The 26517-nt window shown below is 40.0% G+C and overlaps 1 protein-coding gene across 18 annotated transcripts in view; it reads right to left on the bottom strand.

Moving 5' to 3' along the window:
- LOC133620249 (membrane-associated guanylate kinase, WW and PDZ domain-containing protein 1-like) overlaps positions 1-26517 on the bottom strand; it is a 204773-nt gene that overhangs the window by 5443 nt on the left and 172813 nt on the right. For all 18 annotated transcript variants that reach the window (XM_061981573.2, XM_061981588.2, XM_061981579.2 and 15 more), the window contains 9 exons: positions 25110-25362; positions 16155-16246; positions 8933-9128; positions 8551-8853; positions 5023-5226; positions 4455-4542; positions 4305-4365; positions 1900-2043; positions 1676-1814 (listed from right to left, as the gene is read on the bottom strand). In XM_061981573.2, coding sequence (XP_061837557.1) covers positions 1676-1814; positions 1900-2043; positions 4305-4365; positions 4455-4542; positions 5023-5226; positions 8551-8853; positions 8933-9128; positions 16155-16246; positions 25110-25362 — 1480 coding nt within the window. The remainder of the gene's footprint in view (positions 1-1675; positions 1815-1899; positions 2044-4304; positions 4366-4454; positions 4543-5022; positions 5227-8550; positions 8854-8932; positions 9129-16154; positions 16247-25109; positions 25363-26517) is intronic.

The raw sequence follows: 26517 nt of genomic DNA, 5'->3' as shown, positions 1-26517 counted from the left end.
GATGTGACCCTTAACTTAGGTTGCTTCAGCTATTGCGTGTATGATTTTTTCAAAGTAGCAAAAACAAAATTAAACAAATCAGGCCAAACAGAAAAAATGATTCTTGCCCTCTGCTCTGAAAATTGTTTCCTCATATATTTGATTAAATATACCGTAAATTCCAGACTATAAGACGCTACTTTTTTATAAGGCGGTGTGTGCAGTGGCTCCCTGTTCATTTTAGAATTGATTTTAAAACCTTGCTGTTTTTTTTTAAAGCTTTACATGGACAGGCACCTCAGTATATCTCAGACCTCATCCAAATTTACACTCCTGCGCGCGCTCTGAGGTCCGAGAGCCAGCTCCTGCTCGTGATGCCCAAAACCAGACTTAAAACCAGGGGAGACAGGGCCTTCTCTGTGGTTGGCCCTAAGCTCTGGAACACTCTGCCCCTCCATGTTCAAACTGCTTCCACAGTGGAGTGTTTTAAGTCTCGTCTTATGACCCACTTTTATTCTTTGGCTTTTAACACTACGTGAGTTGTGTGGTCTTCTGTCCTCTGTTGTCCTCTGTGTTTTTTTTTATTATAAATGTTGATTTCTATTTACTGTTTTAATTGGTTTTACCCTTTAAAATCGTTTTTAATCATACTTATTTTTATATTGTTTTTATATTTATTTATTTTTTGTTTTTATTCAGTCATTGGTGGAGCATAACATTGTTTTTAATATTGTTATTAACATGGCTATGCAGCACTTTGGAAACATTATTGTTGTTTTAATGTGCTATATAAATAAAGTGGATTGGATTGGATTGGCTAATTTATGAATTTGTCTTCGCTGATGGCCTTAATGCAAATAGTTTTCATAAAACACAAGCAAAGACACGGAAAAGGTGTGTTATTGTTTGTGCTATGGCGCCATCTTTTCGACGAGCTCGAAACCGGAAGTACAAGTGCCATTTTGTTTTCTAGCCGTCCATAGCGTTGCTACTCGTATGGATTCATTAATCACTCCAAGCAAGGTTTGTAAGTTTTACTATATAACTAAAACAACCCATACTTACTAATGTGTGTAATGTGTGTAGACGTGTTTTATGCATATTTGTAAGTGTAATCAAGCTAGCGTCATTAGCATTAGCTAATATGCTAACATGTTTACTAGTGTCTGTGTTAGTATTATTAAGTTTGTATGGCATTCTTTTTGTATTGTTTTAGTTTTACAAATTCCTCAGTGAATTCACCAAAACTTCACCTTTAATAAGTCTGTTTAGCTGATTGGAGAGCTAGCTTCTGCAGCTAGTGGGTCTATGACAATGACTTCTGTTTTCTTTGATCAGCCGTTTTACTGCCGTGTTCCAGACATCGTTTGGAAACAATTAACGTATGCAAACATTTGCAAAATCTTTATGTGTAAATAACTAATTTCACAACGTATATACTGTATCTGCATTTTTCTCAAATTTAGCAGTATAGCCATCTTATGTAGAATGTTGTTCCAAATCAACATGATTGTTCCTTTAATATCAGGAAAGGAATCCCAGAAAGTTTGAAGAGGATCAGTTGCCACCAATTTGAAGAAGCATTAATCGTTACACTGGTGTGGAGCTTTGAACAAAAATGTAAAGCTGATGCCTCACACAAGAAGGATTAACTTCCAGAGAGAGAGGAGCCTCAAATTAACACATGTCAACTTACCATACTCAGGTACAGATCCATCCCCACGTTTCAGGACAAGATGTGCTCGCCGACCGCCATTCTTGATTAGCTCGATGGCACGTGAATGCTTCATGTTCTTTGTGCTCTCGCCGTTAATCTCCAAGATCTCGTCTCCCACCTTGAACACAGCAACATTTTTATTATGAGAGGAGCATACGTGAATGACAAAGAAATGAAAGAATTAAATGTAGGAAATGTCATACCCTCATCTTGCCATTCCTGACAGCAGCTCCGTCCTCGGCTAGCCTCAACACATACAGGTCCATATTGTACTCTCGCCCTCCTCTGAGGCTGAAACCAAAACCTTTGCTGTCACGTTCTAGGTCCACTGAGTAGAACTCATTGTCCTGTCAGCAACAGAGACAATAATCCAGAGTTAGTATCAATACCTAAGTGTGATCATGTGAGCAAGCACCAAAAGGTTTAAAAAAAATGATCAGTTCCAACATTGCCCTGCCTTGTTTGGTTCAAACCTTGCATCATATTCACATTATTAAAATTTCAGAAAGTGACCTAATTTTGGTGTAAATCTAGTGCTTCTTTATTTTGTTAAGAAAACCTTTAAAGTGTCTGTTAAATCATTTGTGTCACAATCAGAAAACAAAGCAGCAAAAGGTATTAAAGCACAAAAGTTAAGTCCATATCGTCTTTCAGAGTTGCTTGATAAACATTCATTCAACTATTTGTACAATTGTCTTTTGCAAAAGGACCTATATGGCTTCCATTTCACAACAAATATAAAATGAATCATAGGTTTCCATGAATCATATCATATTGCAGTATTTTAGATTTATTCCACTATAGTTCGGTAATTGGCGTTGGCGCAAGGGCTGAACGATTAATCGACGTCGAATTGACATCAAGGTTTTAATCAGTGCAATAAATAACCACAAGAAGCTGAGATTTTTTTTGTCTGTCGTCAATGGCATTTGAGTGAAAGACATGTTCGCCAATCAGAAATGTTGAGCCTCGCGTGTCTTTCCCGCTTCAAACAGGGAGAAAGAAGTCTCACTTTGTGCATCGCTCTCAGCACCTGATTTAATAGTAGAATGAACTGAACACAGTGAGCCCTTTTTTCAATGATTCACAATCTGTCAGGTTGGGCGTAGGCGAGACAGCCAGCTTTACACACACAGGAAGCACAAACAAGAGCCTCACGACCCACCAGTGAGAAGTGTTGCAATGTAACAGAAATTAAGAAGAAAAAAAGATATGATCACTCTATAGTTATAATCGGTTAATTCTTCAGTTTATAAGCGTGGTGTAGACAAAGGCTCTGAATCCGTCTGCATAAAGCCAAATGTTTTCGCAGTTTTAAGCATTTTTATGTATAACATATAAGAATCGCAAATCGAACAGCAATCTCAATTTTGGAGGGAAGGTTTTTTTTCTAAAAATTCTGCAGCCCTATTTGCCGCTAAATCAGAAGTCACCCATCTGAATAATTAGCATTATTTGCATATGGTTTAGAACAGAGCTTTTTAATATTTTTTGAGCCAAGGCACATTCTTTTCATTGAAAAAATCTGGAGGTGCACCACCAGCAGAAATCGTTAAAAAATTTAACTCAGTAGCCGATATTGACAATGAAAAGTCGCTCTCGCAAGTGTTGGATATAATTTCAAACCATAACCAACCATGCATCACTATAGCTCTTGTCTCAAAGTAGGTCAACTGTCACGACCTGTATCGTCACACCGTGACTTATTTTGAGTTTTTTGGTGTTTTCCTGTGTGTAGTGTTTTAGTTCTTGTCTTGCACTCCTATTTTGGTGGCTTTTCCTGTTTTGTTGGTATTTTCCTGTTGCAGTTTCATGTCTTCCTTTGAGCGCTATTCCCCACACCAGCTTTGTTTCGCAATCAAGACTATTTAAGTTGTGTGGACGCTATCCTTTTTTGTGGGGACATTGTTGATTGCTATGTCATGTACGGATGCACTTTGTGGACGACGTCTGCTCCACACGCTGTAAGTCTTTGCTGTCGTCCAGCATTCTGTCTTTGTTTACTTTGGAGACAGTTCAATTTTAGTTTCGTATTTGCATAGCCTTTCCTAAGTTTCAATTCCTTTTTTTAGGGGCACTCATCTTTTGTTTATTTTTGGTTTAAGCATTAGATACCCTTTTACCTGCACACCGCCGTCTGCATATTGTGATCACGACAAACCATGTTCCCGACATCTACAAAGCAATTATCTACCTGCTGCCACCAACTGATATGGAAGAGTATAACACGGTTACTCTGCCGAGCTCAAGACAGCACAGACACTCAACAACGGCACATGATTTACGGATTATAATTACTGGTTTGCAAACAATATTTTTAACCCAAATAGGTGAAATTACATAATCTCCCATGGCACACCAGACTGTATCTCACGGCACGCAAGTGTGCTACAGCACAGTGCTTGTAAAAAACACTGGTTTAGAGTCAGCACTTATTTAAAATTGACCTACATGAGCTTTCAATCCATCACTGGCTGTTGAAATTCGATCAAAAATATGTTTTTATATTACATCATTCTTAATCCGATATACTGTATAAACCTATATGTTTTTTATTGCTGGTAATAGAATAATTGATGGAAATTAATTACAATTACAAATGTATTACCTGTGGTGTTTGAGTTTGTGTAGGTAGCGGCGGAGGAACTCCTTTCGACTTTGAGTTATTCCTTTAAAAATACATACAAGACAAATTTGAAATCATTTTACAGAAAAAAAACTCTGCTTACTGCACATGCATATTCACATGTGTACTAACCGGGACTCTTTGGACTGTTGAGGAGTGTGTGTGGTGGTGATGGTAGCTATCTTCTCAGCATTGGTCAGCAGGGAAGCATTGGAAGACTCTATGGGAAAACAAAAATTATTAAATATGACACAATAACTACAATTAAGAAACTGCTTTTTTTTTTTAAACGTGGCTGATGGATATTTCTGTGAAGCTTTAGTGAAGAGTCCTGTTTAGTGAGAGATATTTGACTCATGTGCTGCATACTTCTATTTCCACATTTAAGCTAGACTGAAAAGATTAATAGGAGCAGGAAGCACTTGCTTAAAAGTGCTTACATGTTTTTTCTCCCTGTTTTTAATCCTGGGAAACTGGCAGACTATTGCAAATGGCAAAATAAGCTGCAAGCACACAGCCGAGAGGAGTTGTACAGATGCTGGGGAACTTCACCTTATTCACACTCAGTGATTCATGGTGGTATATTAGGGTTCATACTGGAATGAAAAGTGCTCATGCTAGTTAAGAGTAACAAGAGTGCCCTTTTCCAAGCCACCATTACGATAAATAAATCATGCGAGGCTCCAAGCCAAAGCCTTACCATCACCGGGGATGATCCTGAGAGAGACCGTGTTCCCGGCTTCCTTAATCAGGTTGACAATGTCTGAGTGGGACTTGTTGGTGATGGAGCAGTTGTTGACAGCCAATATCCGATCGCCGACTTTTAGCTTCCCGCAACGATCTGCCGGGCTGCCCTCGATGATGCGCCCTATTTTGTGGGGCATGGCCACACAAGCATTTCCAGCTTTTGTGTTGACATTCATGTTTGTTTGATTTTTGATTGGTTATATTGATTGAGGAAAAAGAAGAGGGACAAAGAGACAGAAAATATGATTATCACCCCTGATTATAGCACCCAGAGAAAGATATCAGGTTTGTTGATCTGACTGAAATCACTTTACATGCAAAATGAAACTAAAGAACAAATGGGTCTCAGTGCAGAAGCTGTTCTGTGTTGCATCTTGTCTGATGTGTTTTTCAATGCACCATTAAGCAAACGAGGCTTCACATATAATCAGAATCAGAATCAGAATAGTTTTATTGCCATTGAACGGGTTCACAAACTAGGAATTTTTCCTGGTGCAATCGTGCAATATAAAATACATATAACACAGATTTGGTAATAACAAGAGCTGTAACTGAGCTATCAGATCTTGTTATAGACTTAGAAGGAATTCAAAGAAGCTACTGTTAGGAGTTATTGTTCATGTGCCTGATGGCCGTATATGTATGTACATACTATACTATATGACACTATATCATACCATACTACACTACACTACACTATGACTCATTCCTCGTTGAATGGCGCTTAAAATATGGCGGCTTTCTCACAATGCAGATTTTTTATTTTTTTTAAATTACTCTGCAACATTTTTCCCTTGAACTAAGCAATTTCAAGCATAACAATGGCTAAATAAACTTAAAGGTATCATAACTACTGTAGTATTGGCCACCGTATGAGACCAAACCAATCAGAGCATGCTCTTCAGTATCGTGGCCACTGGTTGGCTCAGCCTGAGGCAGCAATACTATACTGGGAATAGTGTAAAGGTGACTAAAGGTTGGTTTTTCATATCTCGAGGGCTCACATAATGTTGAAAAACTAATTTAAAAGTTCGTAAACAGTTTGTTTTATGCTCTAACGTTGAATATTATTCCATTTATAATTTTTAATTCCTACTCCGCAGAATTTTATTTTTCACGACCCCCATCTGGAACCAATTAACAGCAATAAACGAGGGATTACTGTACTTTACTATGCTATGCTATGTTAGGCTATGCTCTACTATACTATACTCCAGACACATGACACCACCGCCCCACATCTCATTCAGGGATTAATTCCAACAAAAGCTTTGCTGTGGTGTAAAAGTAATTTGGTCTTTGTGCAAAACATATATAGTATGTACTTTCTAAGAGGACTCAGAGGTAACATATGCAGCCAGAAGCTTAGAAATGGCAGCAGTGAAAGCTCTGCAAGAATAAAATATCTTCAGCTGGCTGACAGGGATCAACATGGCATATCTTGTCTACACAGAAGCTGCACACAGACACTAAGGATCTTCTGTCATCCTGGCCCTCCTACTATATCTCATTGCCTTGATCTCTGCCCCTCCTCCTCACAATCCTCCATCCATCTAGTATTCCTTTTTACGACATCTATATTTATTGCGTCTCTATACTTTGCGGCCTCCCTCCTTCTGTCTTGATTGAAAAATGCAACTGTATCCTGCTGTCACTATATCACATAATGAAATACGAGGTATCAAGGGATGTGGCAGGTACGCTAGATTTAATACCCAATCTGCTAAGCACAACACAGAACCTAGGTCACAAGGTGGGAGGGTGAGTGAGGGGCGGGCCCTGATGGACCACGGCGAAATTGTGATGCACAGGTGATTGAATCACCTACAATGTCGTTATTTCAAGAGCTGACAAGCACCCCTCATTAAATATTTTGTTCTAAATTAAAATGAAAAAAACATCTAATTACACATTATTTTTTATATATCAGCTTGTCCCCCATATTGTCGGACTCGATTCACAGTGAGAATAAGAATGTGAGATGCTATCAAGCAAGACACATTAAAGTCCATTCATCTCATGCTGCCAAAAAGACTCAGAGAAGTGAGAAAACAGCAAAACAAACACCTTCAAAAGTGAGGTATTAAGACAGCCTTGGTGATGAGAACATGCACGCATGCACCCATGCACGCACGCATGTTCACACACACACACGCACACACACACACACGCACGCATGCGCAAGCATTGCTGTCACAATAAGTAATGCTAAGTCACACCATCTTCCCAAGGGGTCAGTCAACGCAGCTAACACCCATTCATGTGTTTTGCAGATGACACAGTACAGTACATCATTATAACGGCTAACTACACAAGAGCCCTTGGTTTGACATTGGGGACGAGATCCATTACTTGGTGGTTAGATCAAATCAAATTTGTCCGAGGAGAACATCTATGACAGTTCATCACTGCCCGAGCAATTTTGATAGTCGTAATTTGGCTGCTTAATGCGATACGTAAACGCAGATTGTGAGGTCGGAATCTGTGACGATGATGCTTGTGATAAATCCACAGTCAACCTAATCCTGACAGAACGAGCGCCGCTCATGACGTGATTTTTGAATCCCTGTAGATAATAGCAAGTTTGTGACTTTGATATTAAGTGCCCACCTTTCAAAATCTACCTCATGCAAGTCAAGGGATGGAACCTGGTGGAGAGAAGCTGCAAAAATACTGTACAGTTCAGTGGTGTAGCTGTGCTCTGTGCTTTGTGAGAATTAAGCAGCCAAGTCTTTGGAAAAAATAGCTTTGACACCCAACTATTGCAGCTTTAAAGTAACTCGTGCATATTGATGAGTCACAGGGAAACACATTAGAAAGATGTCCAAAGTGTCCAAATCGACAGCCTTATTATTTCCATAATAGAAAGGATACAAAATATGAACGATGAATGAAAGCCTATTTAAATTACTAAACTACTTCACATTAGTTGAAGCCAGAAAATGTAGTTATGTTAGATGCATTAAAACAACACAAATAGCTTAAAAATTATGAGTCAAGCATGTGTGCATATAAGTAAATCCTTGTTGAAAAGTCACAAATGCAATGTAAAGACGAAAAGTGCTGTATTTTACAAGCTGCAGTGAAGTATTGCCATGATGAGTCAATCAGATTCGATGGGCCCATATCACAACTTGCAATCCCTTCCTGTTATTGCTCTTTCTGGTTGTTCTGTGCCATGCTTGCAGATGTTAGTCATCTCGTTCAACGGAAAACAAGTTAAATCCATTAAAATCACCTGAACTCCATGAAAGCTACACAACCATTAAAACGCACATATAAAACCCAGCGGTCAGGTTTTTTTTGGCGGTCCGGAAGAGATCCACAATAATTTCCCAAGATACCCAGATTCTGACGTTCCCACCAGAATCTTTTGGTCCTCCTCCATTGAAAGCTACTCACCATACTTACCTGTGCTGTAATATTATAGTACATAGAAATGTTACAAAGATCAAAAGAAGTTATATGCAACATTACTCACCAAATGTAGTGCCAGCATCAGGCCTGGAAACAGAGGACACAATGACAAAACCAAAGCCCTCGTTCTCTCCACGTTGGATTTCCACGTCGTATGGCTGAAGTGAGGCAGGAACAACCGTGCTCCCGCTGCCACCTCCTCCGCCGCTGCCAATGCCACTGGTGGAGCCGCTGCCCGAACTGACAGTGTTGAGAGAGTTCTGGCTACCCTGTGGGGTCCGCTTACCCTCAGTCAAGCTTGGTGCTTGGGTGCTGCTGTGGTGGGAGGAGGCTGGCGATGGAGGAACGTCACCTTCCCCCTTTGAGACTAGAAACGAGAGGAAAGATTTCACATGTTAAGAAGGCTGAATGACATTGCTAAACATACTGTTTGTATTTCCCACCACCTCCGTATCCAGTAGTCTTGCGTCTGACAGTGAGGTTGACGTGGCCCTGTTTGGCGGCCTGCTGCATCAGCTGCACTACCAACTGGTGAGACTTGCCTACCACCGCCGTGCCATCGACACAGATTAGCTCATCCCCTGAACGCAGACGTCCATCCTCATCTGCTGCGCCATACTTCACAATGTGACCTATGTAGATCTGGAACAATCAAGGAGACAGTCAATTACAGAGTAACCATACTGCACATTGTCGTGGGGGGTTCCATATTCCAAATGCACAAATCCAAAAAAAACCCAAGCAGCATACTAGTTGTGACTTAAAGTACACTAGTATACCTGGGCATGAGGTGCACTGGTACAGGTAACCCATACTTGCCAACCCTCCCGGATTTTCCGGGAGACTCCCGAAATTCAGCGCCTCTCCCGAAAATCTCCCGAAATTCAGGCGGACCTGAGTGACGTGTCGACAGCCTGTTTTCACGTCCGCTTTCCCACAATATAAACAGCGTGCCAGCCCAATCACGTTATAACTGTAGAATGATCGAGGGCGAGTTCTTGGTTTCTTATGTGGGTTTATTGTTAGGCAGTTTCATTAACGTCCTCCCAGCGTGGCAACAACACACAACAACAGCAGTCACGTTTTCGTCTACCATAAAGCAGTTCGTCTACCGTAAACAGCAATGTTGTGACACTCTTAAACAGGACAATACTGCCATCTACTGTACATGCATATGTGACAATAACATCTACGGCTTTTAGAGAGTGCAGTGCACAACTGCGCACACAACAAGGAGACAAAGCAGAATGCATCATCAGAGAGGGTGTTCAGCATGGTTTCGAAAAATAGTGACAGAGAATAGAACAAGGATGGACAATTCAACCCTTAACTCAACAATGAGTAGATGAGTATTATGGGTGTGTATATGTGTAAATAAATGAACACTGAATTATTTATATATATATATATATATATATATATATATATATATATATATATATATATATATATATATATATATATATATATTAATAAAATAAATATATATATATATATATAGCTAGAATTCACTGAAAGTCAAGTATTTCTTATATAAGAAATACTTGACTTGGTGAATTCTAGCTGTAAATATACTCCTCCCCTCTTAACCACGCCCCCCCCTACCCCCGACCACGCGCCCACACCCCCACCCCACCTCCCGAAATCAGCGGTCTCAAGGTTGGCAAGTATGAGGTAACCCACGAGCCATACCTTGGTTTTTGGGCAACAGTTTTCGATTCTGTTTCAGTAAGTTGTTTTGGGTGTAAAAGAGAACTCAAAGTTATTTTTCTATTTTGCTTGTCAACATAAACTGGATTATGCAGTAAAAAAAAGTATCAGTGGTGTACTGACTACGATTATAATTTTCTTTCAAATTAACATTTACTAAACAACACTTGCAAATTGTGAGTAGCATTCATACATTGTATACATCAGTGCTTTTCACCAGCAATTTGGCAAACAGTGACCCAAATTGCGTCATTTTTAAAAACTCAAATAGTGAACATTTTATGAAAATACATTGAAGCGGAATTGCACTTTTTTTGTTTGTTCACAATCATTAAGAGAGACAAGAACACACATCTTTTTTTCTTGGGGTGGGGGGTTAAAGATAATAAAAAATGCTTGGAAGATGCGGCTAAGGGAGTCACCGTTGTAGCCTTTGAAGCCTGCTAAGACAACTTTAAAACCCTCCGTCAACATTTTATATAGACACTGCAAGTCTATATATAATGTAGTAACAGACACACTCATAAAAAGATACAATATGTACAATATTTACCGTATTTTGGTCATTTTAATCAATGCCGGAACTAATTATTTGGCGCATTTATTTCCGTTTCCATAGCAGCACACGTCCAACAATGGGTGTTCTTACTTCCAGATACAAAACGCTTGTGTGTGTTCATCATGGCAGACTTGGTAACAAACAACGAAGACGACTATTTTTGCCTATCTATTTGAATATGAATTTATGGAGGATGAACTGCTGCTTCGAGAAGTGAGCACGGAGGAAGAGTGAGACTTTGGAGCAGACGGAAGCGAACAGAGTGAGGTGAAAGTGAATCGAAGCTGCAAAATGTGGAACTTGACATAAATGGAGTGCTTACCCCAAATAAAGAGGAAAAAACGTCCCTTGCCAGCTGGACCAAACAGACCATCGAGTGAGTCACACTTTATATTCATCATGATACACGCAGCACGTCATGCGTGTATCATGACAGACAGCTTATGCTGTCTGGCTAGCTGTGTACAAACAAAACATAAAATGTGGGCTAATTCTTTACATATACTGTAATATGATTGTTCATGTTTTTCAGTCAGAACAGATTGGTGTCTTATCACAGTGTTGTGCATTACAAACTCAAACGAGTTTTGTGCTGACGTAGACGCACGCCAATGTGTTACTACGCTAGAAAAAGAGTTCCTCAGTGTTTTTGATTCATTGATTGAAACTTTTATTAGTAGATTGCACAGTACAGTACATATTCTGTACAATTGACCACTAAATGGTAACACCCGAATAAGTTTTTCAACTTGTTTAAGTCGGGGTCCACGTTAATCAATTCATGTTCGCACCTACAATAACAATGTCACTACAGTTTGGTTATTATACAGGTTACGGAACGTAAATTAAGTATTGTTGACGGTTTTTGAATGCATTTTAAAGTGATCTGGTGGTAGAACTGATTGCTCCCATTAGCTGCATTACTCGCTACCTAGAACGAGTCGATTTTTATGTTAGAAAGCGAAAAAAATAATAAATATAAAGAATTCTTGTCTCTTATAAGGATTGCGAACGATAGGAAAAAATACCCAAAAAGTGCAGTTCCCCTTTAAAGCGCGGTTTGAATTTCAGGTAGTGTAAAATAATGTGTACCAACACAAAAAACAAGTTTAATGATCCTTTCAGGAGCAAAACGTTTGCATACACAAAGTCAAAAAGTGGCTACAGTTTTTTTAATACATGCTATATCTGAGCAGTTGAATCAGAACAAACACATAAACACAGAGTGTGATTCAAAAGTATTTAGATATACACATTTTAAATTGGCTTCTAATTAACTTAGTAGGTAAGTGTATTCTCCCAGCCTGGGCCAACGGTTCAGTCACCAGGACATTCTGTGCCTGTGAGTCCACATTGAGGGCAGAACTTCCCACATGAGCTCCAGCAGTGAGATGTTGTGTGTCGCTAGGTGCATTTGAATAAGTAGCTGCTTCTTCAAAATGCTGTCTTTCAACTTCTTTGCTAGTGCTGGCCAAAATTATTTGATATATGTTTTTGTTCTCGACTCCACCTACAATGCACCAGGCACGACGGAGATAAAAAATGACATCATAGGGAAGGCTTTCCACCCTGGACAGGCATGCACATGCATACATACACACATGCACGTTCCGTGGTCCATAAGGTGTATTTTCCTGTGTGGGGAAAACTGAACAGTCCGCTGCAAGTACCCTTGCATTCCTACTGGGCAAAGGGACAAGCGGTAGAAAATGGATGGATGGATGGAGTAGAATACAGAAGATCTGCCCTTAAAGCCTCTTGTTCTTCTAGAGGATAATCACAGACTTTCTGCAGTATGTCTTTGGGACTTTTTGTCTATTTATCCAGAAGAGCAATTGTGAGGTCAGAAGTCATGGTCACTGTTCTGAAGGCATTTAAGTTGGAACAGAAAAAGCTTCTCTAACCTTACCAAAAGTTGTAAGCATACGCATAACCAACATCTCTAAATAAGATTAACAATAAAGATTTAGCAATAGAAAATTATTCCATACTTTAGTTCAGTGGCTCTCAAACCTTTTTCACCAAGTACCTCCTCAGAAAACACTTGGCTCTCCAAGTACCACCATATTGACCAACATTAAAATACAGTAGCATAGTGGGGGTCAAGGTAGAAGTGTCCACGTTGCAACCCCTGCCAAGTGATAATTGCTATTGCTTGCAAATTCTACCAAACACTTTGAAGCCGAGCCGAAAGACAAGCGTGTCCAGAAGCTCAACGAATACCAGTAGCCCATCAGTCCGGAGCATGAAGACAGGTCAACGCTCGCCCCCAAAGCCAGCATTGACCATTGTATCTCTGAATATTGAAGGACTTTCTGCAACTAAGGAATAACTTATTGCAAAACTCTGCAGAGATCATCAGTGTGATATTCTCTGCCTGCAAGAAACCCATCATGGGCCTAAACATCCTCACCCTCGTGTGGAAGGAATGACCACCCTCATAGAAAGACCACATGAGAAACACGGAAGCATCATGCTAGCGAAAAATGGGACGATCATCGAATCAACATCAGAGAGCGATCAAAATGAAATTGAAGTCCTAACTGCTGAGCTCGGAGGAATTACCATCACCTAAGTTTACAAACCAGCTCCCACACCTTCGTGATGCCAGAAATACCAACATCTGGAACACCAAAGATTGTGATTGGAGACTTCAACATGAATTTACCATGAATTGATTAACGTTGACCCCGACTTAAACAAGTTGAAAAACGTATTCGGGTGTTACCATTTAGTGGTCAATTGTACGGAATATGTGCTGTACTGTGCAATCTACTAATAAAAGTTTCAATCAATCAATCAAAACAGCCAAGGCACACAATGGGGATATGCTCATAACAACGCAGATGGAAATGCAGTGGGGGTATGGGCAGAAATAAACCAGCTAAATCTTGATCCACGATGCCAAACAACCAAAGTCCTTCAACAGCGGACGATGGAAAGCAGGATACAACCCTGATATAGTGTTTGTCAGTCATAACATCACCTGAGTCAGCAAGCAGCTGGTATTGGAGCCCCTGCCAAAAACCCAACACCGGTCCATTAGCATTACACTCAACGCTGCAATCACTCCAGCCACTGTCCTATTCCGGAAAAGATTCAACTTCGCGAAAGTGAACTGGCCTGGCTTTCAAGAAGACCTCGAAAGGAAGATTGCCCATCTCCCAGCAGACCCCAAAAGCTATGACAACTTCACCAAGCTCATGCACTAGGCAGCCCGAAAGAACATTCCAAGAGGCTGCCGCACTCAATACATACCTGGACTTGATACCCATGGCAGCAAACTATATGAGCAATACCAACAGCTCTATGAATCTGACCCCTTTGCTGAAAGCACCATCGAAGTAGGTGAGAGCCTCATGACTTCCCTATCAGAATGCCGCCAAAGGAAATTGCAAAACCTGTTGGAGACAACTGATATGGCGAAAAACAGCAAAAAGGCATTGAGCCTAATCCGAAAAATCAGCAATGACCCATCAACCCCAACACAGCAACAGTATACCACCACTGCCAACCAAGTTGCATATCAACTGCTGCTCAATGGAAAATCCAAAAACCAAACAGCCAAGACCAAAGGTAGACCGACTTCAGTACTCCCAAACCACCGGACTGACTGAGTTGTTCTCCCCTGAAGAGCTAAATACCACCATCAATGCCCTTAAGACCGGTAAAGCCATCGGCCTCGACAACATTTTCACTGAAGAGATCAAACACGGAAATGGATCCTCGACATGATGAACAACTGCATGCTGACAAGAACCATCCCAAAGATCCGGAAAAAAAACAGAATCATAGCTCTTCTCAAACTTTGGTAAAGATCCATCCCATGCAAAAGTTTAGGCGACAATCTCCCTTCTATGTCACCATATAAACTCTTTGAGCGCCTGATCCTCAACAGGCTGGTCCCAGTTGCTGAACCTGCCATCAAACCCAACAAGCTGGATTTTGACCTGGCAAATCCACAACAAGCCAACTTCTGAATCTCACCCAACATATTGAAGATGGGTTTCAGAATGGACTGGTAACAGGTGCCGTCTTCGTCGATCTTTCTACCGCGTACAACACTGTGAACCACCGCCTCCTCATAAAAAAGATCCTGGAGATGACAAAAGATCTGGCACTCACAGACCTCATTGGAGCCTTCTTGAAAGACAGCCACTTCTATGTTACTTTAAACAACAAGCAAAGTCGCTGGCGATGACAGCAGAACGGCCTACCTCAAGGTAGTGTGCTGGCTCCACTACTGTATAACATCTATACTAACGACCAGCCAATGGACCAGAACACTGAACGATTCATCTGCGCTGACGACCTCTGTGTAACATCTCAAGAGAGTACGTTTGAAGCGGTAGAAGCAAACCTCACCTCAGCTCTATATGAGCTACTCCTCTACTACGAGCAAAACCATCGACACGCAAACACTGTGAAGACCCAAGTCTGCTCGTTCCATCTCAGGAACCGGGATGCAAACCGATCTCTTAATAAAAAATGGTCTGGAACACCACTTGAGAACTGTACCAACCCTGTCTACCTTGGCGTAACCCTGGACCGCACCCTCTCCTTCAGGGAACACATCAAAAACACCAAACTGAAAGTCAGCTCCCGAAACAACATCTTACGGAAACTGACAAATTCAAAATGGGGAGCCACAGCACACGCACTAAGATGTACTGTTTTGGCCCTGTGCTATTCCTCGGCGGAGTATGCATGTCCTGTCTGGGAGAGAACCTTCACTTCCCAAACTTGTCTTCTTTCCGGGTTGTGGGGAAAGTGATGTATAAGATTTCCACAAATTCTTGCGAATGGAGCATCCCAATACTGCACAACAGGGCATTTTTACACATTGAAAAACTAACGAGGAAACGCCACAAGCACATAGCATCAACTCAAAGTTGGTAGCAGTCATGGCACCCTGTAGTCAAGTGAGTTCCTTTTAACCAATCATTGAGGAGATCGCCTGAAACCGAGTTGGCCATACTTTCTTTATAGACGACTCTAACAAGTGGTTTCGCGCACCATAGTATGAGAATCACTGCTTTAGTTTATATAGTGTCTCCTCAACGATTTTAAATTAGCATGGTAAACTTTAAACCATATTGGGTTGAGAGTCTATTGGGACTATGGAGCTATGTGCGCGCTTTAGGCATTGTGTAGGAGTGTGCTATATATCACTCCGATGGGAACAAGCACCAATTTTGGCACAAACAGAAAACTGGACTTTAAAGAGCCGCAGTTAAAAAGCAGCCTCCTCTTAAAATAAGTAGAATATATAAAGACTGCCAACTGACTGAAGGAAAAACCAGCAGGGACTAATTGGCATGTGAATTGTGTGTAACAGTAGTTCAAGTGATGGACATAAATTGAACATATTCGTGATTCAGAGGTAAATGTGTACTTACAGGCTCCCCAGGTTCATTTCCTCCAAGAATACGGAAACCGAAACCTGTGTCCTTTCGCCAAAGGAAAATGTCCTGCTCCTGACTATCTGGCACTGAAACAAACACAGAAACACAGAAAGTGACAATGTGCTAAAATGCCTGCTCCATACTCCCCTGACTGAAGAGCTTCTATGTAAAGTGTAATCATTGAGTTCCTCTTTTGACACTGTCAGACTCTGCTTTCGTGTCATTACCACACATCCATGGTTATTTGTAAAATTCTGTGATAAATAAGGTATTTGTTTTAGATTGTAAGCGTGCCGGATCAACAGCTGCTCCTCCCCTCATTGAGCAGGAGCACCCGTTTGCATAAAGCCACTGACCACATTTACACACAGTAGAGTGGAGAGAGGTACTTAGGTCACTAAGATTTTAGTGTGAGTCTGTTTTGACCTACAGACAGAAGACTGCCAGTAGTTAAGTGGTCTGCTTCAGATCCATTAGTTTGCAACCAACTCTCTGTTGACCCTTGACATTTTAGTGGCTTCAAAGCTCAAAACCTCTACCACAGTGATGTTCAACTGGCAGCCGAGTTCAATTAAAAACTTGGAAAACAAACATTTTTTCAGCAAATTAACACAGTGACAGATCTGTGCATTGGAATTTTAACTTTGCTAGTAAATCTAGAACACTGGGTTCCAAACTTGTAATTTACATAACTAAGGCGTTCCTCAAGGAACCCCTTTAAGTCCCATCTTTCTTGGCAGTTTAAATGTTTTTCCCGTAATTTGATTTATGCAACTAAAGTGTTGCTGTAACTAGGGGTGTAACGGTACGTGTATTTGCATTGAACCGTTTCGGTACGGGGGTTTCGGTTCGGTTTGGAGGTGTACCGAACGAGTTTCTAAGCTAAAGTCTTAACAAGCTGCTTTGCTTCTTCTGCCTCTGTCTCAGCACCCAGCATTGTCCCACCCACACAACCATCTGATTGGTTACACACAAAGCGGTAACAGCCAATCAACAGTGCGTATTCAGAGCGGTAACAGCCAATCAGCAGTGCATATTCAAAGCGCATGTAGTCAGCGCTTCAGCGTCGAGCAGATAGGTGTTTAGCAGGTGAGCATAAGGCAGTGTACTCTCCCCAAATTATAATAAACACCTCCCAGTCAACTACTAGTAACATCACTATGAGCCCGTTGACCTTCTAGAAACTTAAACTGCAGCTCAGCTCGCTCGCAGTTCTGGCTTGAGGTGAAGGCTAGGTAGCTTTTAGCGTAACGTTAGCTCATTTTGCGGTGTGTGTAGTCTCTCCTATTGCTATTATACTATTTTTTCAGCTATAGTTAGATTAATCATTAGTAATGTAGCAGCCTAGTTTTGAATGGCAGGGTCCCTACTATCACATGTTGATAAAAATATAACATTTACATAATTAAAATTAACTACAGGCTTCTCAAATGCTGTAATAAATTAAGCATGATGAGTTGACTTGAAACTGTTTAATGTTGCACTTTTTATATGTAGAAGAAAACTTTTGTCATTTTATTTAATCTGAGCAACAACTTGAGGCAGTTTAATGTTGATTAACGTGGGCATAATTATTATAGTGTTCCCAATGTTAAAAGGATAAAGCCATTGTTTACAAATTTGGTAAATAAATAACCAAAAAATGTATATTTTGTTGTTTTCTTACTGTACCGAAAATGAACCGAACCGTGACCTCTGAACCGAGGTACGTACCAAACCGAAATGTTTGTGTACCGTTACACCCCTAGCTGTAACTTGTTTACTTCAGATGTAGTCAGCAGTCATTTGTTCTACACCTTAAGTTAAACTAGTGGTGTTCCTCAAGGTTCCATTTTAGGTCCTCTCCTTTCATCATTTGGGCTATTCAACTGGTGCTCCACAGGTTCAGTTAAAAAAACTTGCGAGAAGCTCACGTTTTTGGAGCCGATCCTTAAAAACAGCAGAACACTCCTGTAACACTGACAAAATAAATAGACCAAAATTTAATGTCTACTGTAGAGAACGCTGGTCCTCAAGAATATACAGAAAAAAATAGTGAAGGTAGAAGTCCACTGCACCCCCACATCCACCTTTGAATATTGATAAGTTCCTAAAGCAAGTTAACAAAGTTGGGGGATAATTTTTAACTTTCTCTTTCTTTGCTTTTAAATGAAATTGGGCTGCTTTTAACAAGAACATCACCCTAACCAGTGCACATTATACACAAACTTTCACTCATATCTGCAAGGAAAATTCTGGCACTACTTGACATACTTTAGTATGAACGCTGACAGAATCGGGGCCTCTTTGACAGACTTTGTCTCTCTTATTTCAATTGTCTCCCAACCTCCTCATTTGACTCTGGAACTACTCCAGGGGTTATCAAACACTTATACTAATCAGCCACAGCTTAAAGCAGCCCTCTCCGGGCCTAGTTAATATTTAATTTGCAGCAGTCCTAGATTCTACAGACATCCACGCTTATTAACCAGCGCTGCGCTACACAACAGAGCGCTTGCGTCGACTGGTCACAATCGCAAGCCTGCAATAAAATAACACAAAAGACTTGTCACTGAAATAATCCCATTACAACATGAGTTTCTCACAGTGAATAAAGCAGCCATACAATCTATATAGATGTTGAGTGTTTGTCTATGAATGGTCTCATTCATCTAGGTCATTGTAATCTCAGGGCATTCAATCGCAACTAGACTGTTTGGTGTGTTTTAGAAGACATTTCGCCTCTCATCTGAGTAGGCTTCATCAGTTTATGCTCATAGACTTAGATTGGTCAGATCTAGTCTTAGACTAAGATTGGTCAGACCTAGTCTAGCGGCTGGTTCCAAAACCCAAAATATTTATACTCCAAAACCAGGAGGATGTGTCTGTGCAAAGATGGTTTCGCCCTATCATAGTGAGAAAAATAATTGTTTTGATGCAAACGAGCAATCCTACTGTCAAAGCCAACAACAGTCGTTGAAGTGTAATTTCGCCTCATTAGCATTGAGGTATTGTGTGGCAGAACGATCGCTGTGGATTGACTACTACCAGTCCAAAATAGTCGGAATCCCCCATGTTAGTTAGCATTCCATTCAGTTGTAAACAAATGGCAAAAGTGGTATTCTGGACACTGTTTTTTGACCAGTATGTTTTCAAACTCCTGTTGGAGGCTAAATTGCAGAGTCGTTTAGGAATAGTTGAAGGGACAGTGTTCTATGTGAGAGATAGGTGGTGTCGCAGAACACTTCCTCTTTTCAGGGATGGTTTTTCAACCTTGACATAGATGGCTTCCCTCACTCCTCTTTCATACCATCTGTCCTCCCTGTCCTGAATCTGTACATTTTTGTTGTCAAACTAGTGCTGTTTCTCCCTGAGGCGCTGAGTCTTGGCCTGAAGAGTTTGCCCTTCTATGCTGTGCCATGCATCGGGTTAGTGGTTGTTTTGTTTCCTCCAATACATGAATCAGTGCATTCATCATAACACTGTATGGCATATACCAGATTGTTTTTGTGGGTGTGGAGTGTCTTTAGGATACTGGTTTTAGGGTGTGGGGATGTTGTGTTGCTTAAAAATGATTCTGTGTTTCTCAGATAGACTTGATACATATGGAAAGACAACATTTTTGCGTCTGTCACCTTTTTCCTCCTCATCCACCCTGTTTTTGTTATTTCTGGAACTGGATGCACTTTTCACAAACAACCAGCTGGAGTAACCCCAGGTTTTGAGGGGCTGATTAAGACTACTCGGATGAGAGGCCAAACATCTTGTAAGACAAATAAACAGTCCAGTTGCGATCGATTGAATGCCCTGAGATGTTGAGTGTTTCTTTCAAATCAAAACCAAAATAAGATAACAACTGTAAATGGGATGAGCTTTGCCTGGGGCTCGACACTCTAAAGATTGATTTCAAGCTTTAGATTGTGTCAGGATAAAACCAAGGTACAAAAGTAACCAATAAATACTTTTTCAACGTATGATTTATCTATTTACATCGCCACCAATACATACATACTTCTCACAAGCTCTTATTTGAATCACTGGAGAAGAAAACAACTAGACAATCTAAATAATTTTCATAAAATAAATCACAACCTCTGAAAAGCCAAAGAAAATAAAAAATACAGAAATGACAGTGAGCATTATTACACTACAGATGGAGCAATACAAATACCAGTAGAAATAGCGCTATTGATAATGAACAATACCAATACTTTACCTTTATTATCAACAATACAGTTGTTCAAATGCAACAATACATATACGTAATGATAACCTGAGATACGAAAGAATGCAGAAAAATGGAGGGGGAGAAAGAGAAGCAACCTACTGCTTATTTGCTATTACTTTTACCATCATATTTGTACATGTCGTATTTGCTGATGTTGCTCAATTGTTGTTGTTGTTGTTGTGTTTGCTGTTGTTGTTTTTGTCTCTCTGTCTAATCCCCCTCTTGTCCCCACAATTTGCCCCTCTGTCCTCTTTTTTCTCTCTTTCTATCCCCTCCGGCTCCGGCCCGGCTGCATCAAATAATAATATAAATACATTTAATAAAGTCAAATACAAATAAGGCAACAAGAGAAGTATCCTCCACTTCTCTTTTGCAAAGTAAAGCTGAACAGCCGACATGGGCATCTACATCAACTATATGATTTGCCTGAGAAGCTGGACAGGACAAAAAAATTAAAAAATAAAAAAGAAACATAAAATAAAAAAGAAAAGCCAAAGAAAAAAGTGTAGTTGTGAAATAATTATAATAGAAAATTGAAAAATATTATATACATATATATTTTTTTAATTCTCACCAAATTAATCTAGCATCATTGTCACACATTTGTGTCATTCAAGTGTAGCGGGGGTCAGCCAAAGTGGCCGCGCCAGATTTAGGTAAAACCTCACTCCCTGACAGATTTTAATAGTGTGCTAACCGCTGGGTTAGCAGTTTGGGCTTTTAGCCTAGTAGCTAGCACACTTTTCTCTCAAACGGATTTATGTGGGTTTTTTGCGCCGTGTGGAGCAGTCCCAGTATGGGAAAGATCTATAAACACAACGCTGAGCCGCGATACACCTACAAAATATTTGTGTTTTATATGGATCGTTTTGACAAGCAGTAAACTTTCTCATTGTGCTACATTTGTCTGCATCATTGATGACGCAAAGGCACACTGCTTTTGTCTTTTTCTACAAGCAGACACTTTTAAAAGAGACAGCAACAAGGTGAGTGTAGTGTGCACATATGAGCACTCTACCACAGTGGTTCTCAAACTTTTTTTGTGAAAATACCCTGTTTGTTATTTTCTTCATCTAATTACCTTCTAACCGGTGGAAAGCATTTTTGTTACAAAAGAAAAAAACTAAAAAAAACTAAAGATGTAAAACACAGCGCAGTAACATCACTTTGTGATTTATTACCTCTCTAAACAGTGCTCATCTGTAGTGGTCTTATTTGAAAAACTACATGTAAGATAACCTAAATCAGTGGTTCTTAACCTTGTTGGAGGTACCGAACTCCTCCAGTTTCATATGCGCATTCACCGAACCCTTCTTTAGTGAAAAATAAAATGATGTTTTTTTTCAAATTCAATAAAAAGTTATATGTTTTTTTACTGGTGCACAAAATGAACCGTGCATGAACATCACCTTGTTCAAAGAACAAGACCAACACGGTGCATGAACCCACAACAAATTACACACCTTACACATATTACCATGAATTGATTCACGTGGACCCCGACTTAAACACGTTGAAAAACTTATTCGGGTGTTGCCATTTAGTGGTCAATTGTACGGAATATGTACTGTACTGTGTAAACTGTACTGTTTCATCCATCCATCCATCCATTTTCTACCGCTTATTCCATTCGGGGTCGCGGGGGGCGCTGGAGCCTATCTCAGCTACAATCAGGCGGAAGGCGGGGTACACCCTGGACAAGTCGCCACCTCATCACAGGGCCAACACAGATAGACAGACAACATTCACACTCACATTCACACACTAGGGCCAATTTAGTGTTGCCAATCAACCTATCCCCAGGTGTATGTCTTTGGAGGTGGAAGGAAGCCGGAGTACCCGGAGGGAACCCACGCAGTCACGGGGAGAACATGCAAACTCCACACAGAAAGATCCCGAGGCCGGAATTGAACTCACGACTACTCAGGACCTTCGTATTGTGAGGCAGATGCACTAACCCTTCTTCCACCGTGCTGCCGTACTGTTTCATATAATGTATTATCTTCCTTTGCAATCTGCTAGTAAAAGTTTCAATCGATCAATCAAACAACCTGCAAATCAGATGGAAAATTAGAGGGAACATTGTTTGGGGGTATCCATAATACGCCGATAGGGAGAAATTTGTATTTACACGATAAGTCGGATGTGTCTTTACCTCCGTGGCGGAGGCTCCACCGAACCCCTGAGGCCGACTCACCGAACCCCTAGGGTTCGATCGAACCCAGGTTAAGAACCACTGACCTAAATTGTAAACCAATACATAATTAACTAAAAGGGGCTGCTTGCAATTTGCTCGAAGTTACACTTTTTCAACCAAAAATCATAGCACTAACGATTAGCTTATATTACCATTAGTGTTTTAACAGATCATATACTTTCACATATACTAATTATATTGGATGAATCTGTCTGGTGTTCAGGCTTGTCACTTATTTCTGTCTCTTGCACACATACACAAAAGCAGTGCAACTGAAGCAACTAACAATTTGCAGTCAATTTGTTGTTATAATAGAATATATATTTAATGAAAGCTAACATTAGCTATCCAAATTGCTGTATTTAGCTAAAAACACACACAACTAATGCAAGTCTGTGTGTTACGTACGGGCATAGTTTACATCATTACGTGCCAAACGTTGTAAGAGGGCGTGATATGATACTTAAAACACATTGGGACGATAGAACCCTACAGGCATTCACGTCAAGGTTGCAAACAGTTCCTTTAATAACTACAATGCAACCTTGATTTACGAACCACTCACTATAGAAACTTTTTGATTTACGAACCACAAACCGGATACAATTATGCTTTGTTGTACGAACCTTGTTTCTCATCCAACCAATGTGTGTCTGCAGCGGAGACATTTTGTGGGCTGATTGATCCTCTGTGCTTATTCAGTCAGCAGAGCAGGGCTGTCGTTAGCTACTGTGCTAATTACTACTTTGTTTGCTTTTAATTAGAGATATCAGGTCGATATTATCGGCCGATAAATGCCTTAAAATGTAATATCGGAAATTATCGGTATCGGTTTTTTTATTATCGGTATCAGGTTTTTTTTATTTTTTTTTATTAAATCAACATAAAAAACACAAGATACACTTACAATTAGTGCACCAACCCAAAAAACCTCCCTCCCCCATTTATACTCATTCACACTTATTCACACAAAAGGGTTGTTTCTATCTGTTATTAATATTCTGGTTCCTACATTATATGTCAATACATATCAATACAGTCTGCAAGGGATACAGTCCATAAGCACACATGATTGTGCGTCCTGCTGGTCCACTAATAGTACTAACCTTTAACAGTTAATTTTACTAATTTTCATTAATTACTAGTTTCTATGTAACTGTTTTTATAGTGTTTTACTTTCTTTTTTATTCAAGAAAATGTTTTTAATTTATTTATCTTATTTTATTAATTTAAAAAAAAAGTACCTTATCTTCACCATACCTGGTTGTCCAAATTAGGCATAATAATGTGTTAATTCCACGACTGCATATATCGGTTGATATCGATATCGGTTGATATCGGTATCGGTAATTAAAGAGTTGGACAATATCAGAATATCGGATATCGGCAAAAAGCCATTATCGGACATCCCTACTTTTAATTGCTTTTTTTGCCTTTTACAGCATTTTTCTAGTTTTGCTAGCTCAAAATGAGTCCATATTGGGTGTACCCCGCCTTCCGCCCGATTGTAGCTGAAATAGGCTCCAGCACCCCCCGCGACCCCGAAGGGAATAAGCGGTAGAAAATGGATGGATGGAATATGAGTCCAAAGAAAGCAATGGACAAGCAATGTGCGGTTTGAAACATCCAGGAAGTATCCACAGCGTTGTCGACACTGCCTACTCCCACCCCAAGAAGATTAACCAACAAGGTAAAGTAGACAACGTTTTTTAATTCCTAGTCATTATAGCAACCTGGCTGTAGAAGTTAAGGAGTCTTGTGATTTCAAACTGTGAGTGTGTTTAGGCAAAGCGGCTGTAAATGAGAACAGTTCAGCTAGTTGATATTGTTTCGGCTTTGTTATTAAATACAAAGTTGATGTTTAACCCCCTTGGAATGTTTGCTTGATATACGGCACTGTACAGCGCTTTGTATTGCGTTCAAACTCTTACCAAAATATGGACTTTTGTCGAGGCTGCAACCAATTACTCATGCGTACATAGGTTTTTATGGAAACATTGGTTTCCATATATGAACTTTTCTATTTACGATCCCGTTCAAGAACCAGTTAAGTTCGTAAATTGAGGTTCCGCTGTACGAATAGAGCGTTATTCACATGAAATTAATATCAGAGCCCTCGTTTGGGATTATTGTCATTTCTTAACTTTAATTGCTATAGTTTTCTGGAGCTTGAACCCTAAATCACAAGTACCACCAGGGGTGCTACGGTAGTACTGCCAATGATTCCCTGGCGCGGCCACCGCTGCTGCTCACTGCTCCCCTCCACTCCCAGGGGGTAAGGGTGATGGGTCAAAGGCAGAGGATAATCTCACCACATCTAGTGTGTGTGTGACAATCATTGAAAAACAAAAAAACATTTATGAATCGTTGTCCTACAAAATTTTCTGAACAAGGACTCTTTCTTTTTAAAGATAGCTTTTGCTACACAGTTGCGACTTAGTTGGGATTTAATTACAATTGCAATTGATTATCATGTAACTCAAAATTACTAGTAATAAAAATAAAGGTAGTAGTACCATGAATATTCACACTCAGTGCTACTCACGTCTGCTCTCGTACATGCTCCTTGACTGCGCCCAGATCTTAAAAGGGTCCGGCTTCTTCTGCAAGGTGAGTGTGCCATCTGCAGGGTCCTGAGGGGGCAGGCCAGGCAGTGGCTGGGTGGGTGGAGCAGAAGTGGGCACCACAACCTCACTGGGCATGGCAGGAGGGTGGCTGGGAGAGTCCGTGTGAGCACTGCGATGGCTGCACACGCTGTGCTGGGAGCTGCTCTGGCTGTCTTTTCTCTCCAACTGGTGCTGAATGGATGAGACAGAAAGAGAGAGGTGGGTGAGGCATGTGGGTGCAAATAAGCAGAAGATGGGGGCAAAGGCCAAAGTGATAAGTGCGTCAGCATCAGAGTGGAGAGCAGGAATAGTGACAACATTTAAGGTTGTCTCTTATTGCATCAGCGCTGAGCATCTCCCATTGGGAATCTTTGCAGCAACATACTTGAATCTGACTCGGTTTCCATGGTTGCAAGACAAAAACAGTTTGAGCGGTGAGGGCAAAAAGCTATTACCTATTTATCAAGTCATTCTCTCTCTTTTTTCTATTTTTTTTTCACTGCAAATTCAAGGTTGGTCTAGATTGAAACAGCTGAATGAAAACTGAACGAAAACATGTCATCCGAAAATTATCTTTAATCTTTCTGATGTACTCACTGAAATAACCAAAAGTTAAAATATGAACAGAACACCATCAAATTATTATTTAGCTACTTTTTCAAAAATGTTTGATTGTCTTAATCTAGATTTTTGGACACCATTTAACAACATTAAACAACCATTTAAAAATTCTAAAGTGTTATGATTACTTTTACCATTCTTCTCTGACTGGGTGGGAGAACGTCCATTGTTCTACCACATTATAGAGATTTGAAATTAAATCACTAAATAGGACTGCTTGCCTTATTCCTATTTCAGTTCTTTAAAGTATTGATAACAATAGTCATCTTTTCTGAAAGCATTTCTTTGCAATGAAGAAAAGGAAAAAATAGGACCACCAATTTCGCTGAGGGCAGAATTTAGGGTCATCTATCGCACATGAATTATTTAAAACTTTATTAGAATAGACTGCATGATTTTATTGAATATAATGTGTAAACCAACATAATCTATTGGTGTGCAAAATGTTCTCTCAGTGTGCAATGTTGGTGTCTAAATAGTGTTTTTGTTTTACTTTTATATGCAGTGCAATCATTTAGTGTGCAATATGTACTGTGTGAAAAGAATAGAATATATCTTTATTGCCATTGTACATTGTACAACGAAATTGCAAAAAATAGTGGTGTTATTATTATTATATAGATTTGTTATAATGTTATTACTTTTTAATTACATTTGACTTTTGTTACTGTATGTCAAATCTGCACCACGACCACAGAAATTCCCCATTGTATGAAATATAAAGTC

Source organism: Nerophis lumbriciformis, linkage group LG01, assembly GCF_033978685.3.
Source record: "Nerophis lumbriciformis linkage group LG01, RoL_Nlum_v2.1, whole genome shotgun sequence".
NCBI lineage: Eukaryota > Metazoa > Chordata > Actinopteri > Syngnathiformes > Syngnathidae > Nerophis > Nerophis lumbriciformis.
The sequence above is the reverse complement of the archived record's forward strand: the minus strand, read 5'-3'. Positions and strand labels throughout refer to the sequence as shown.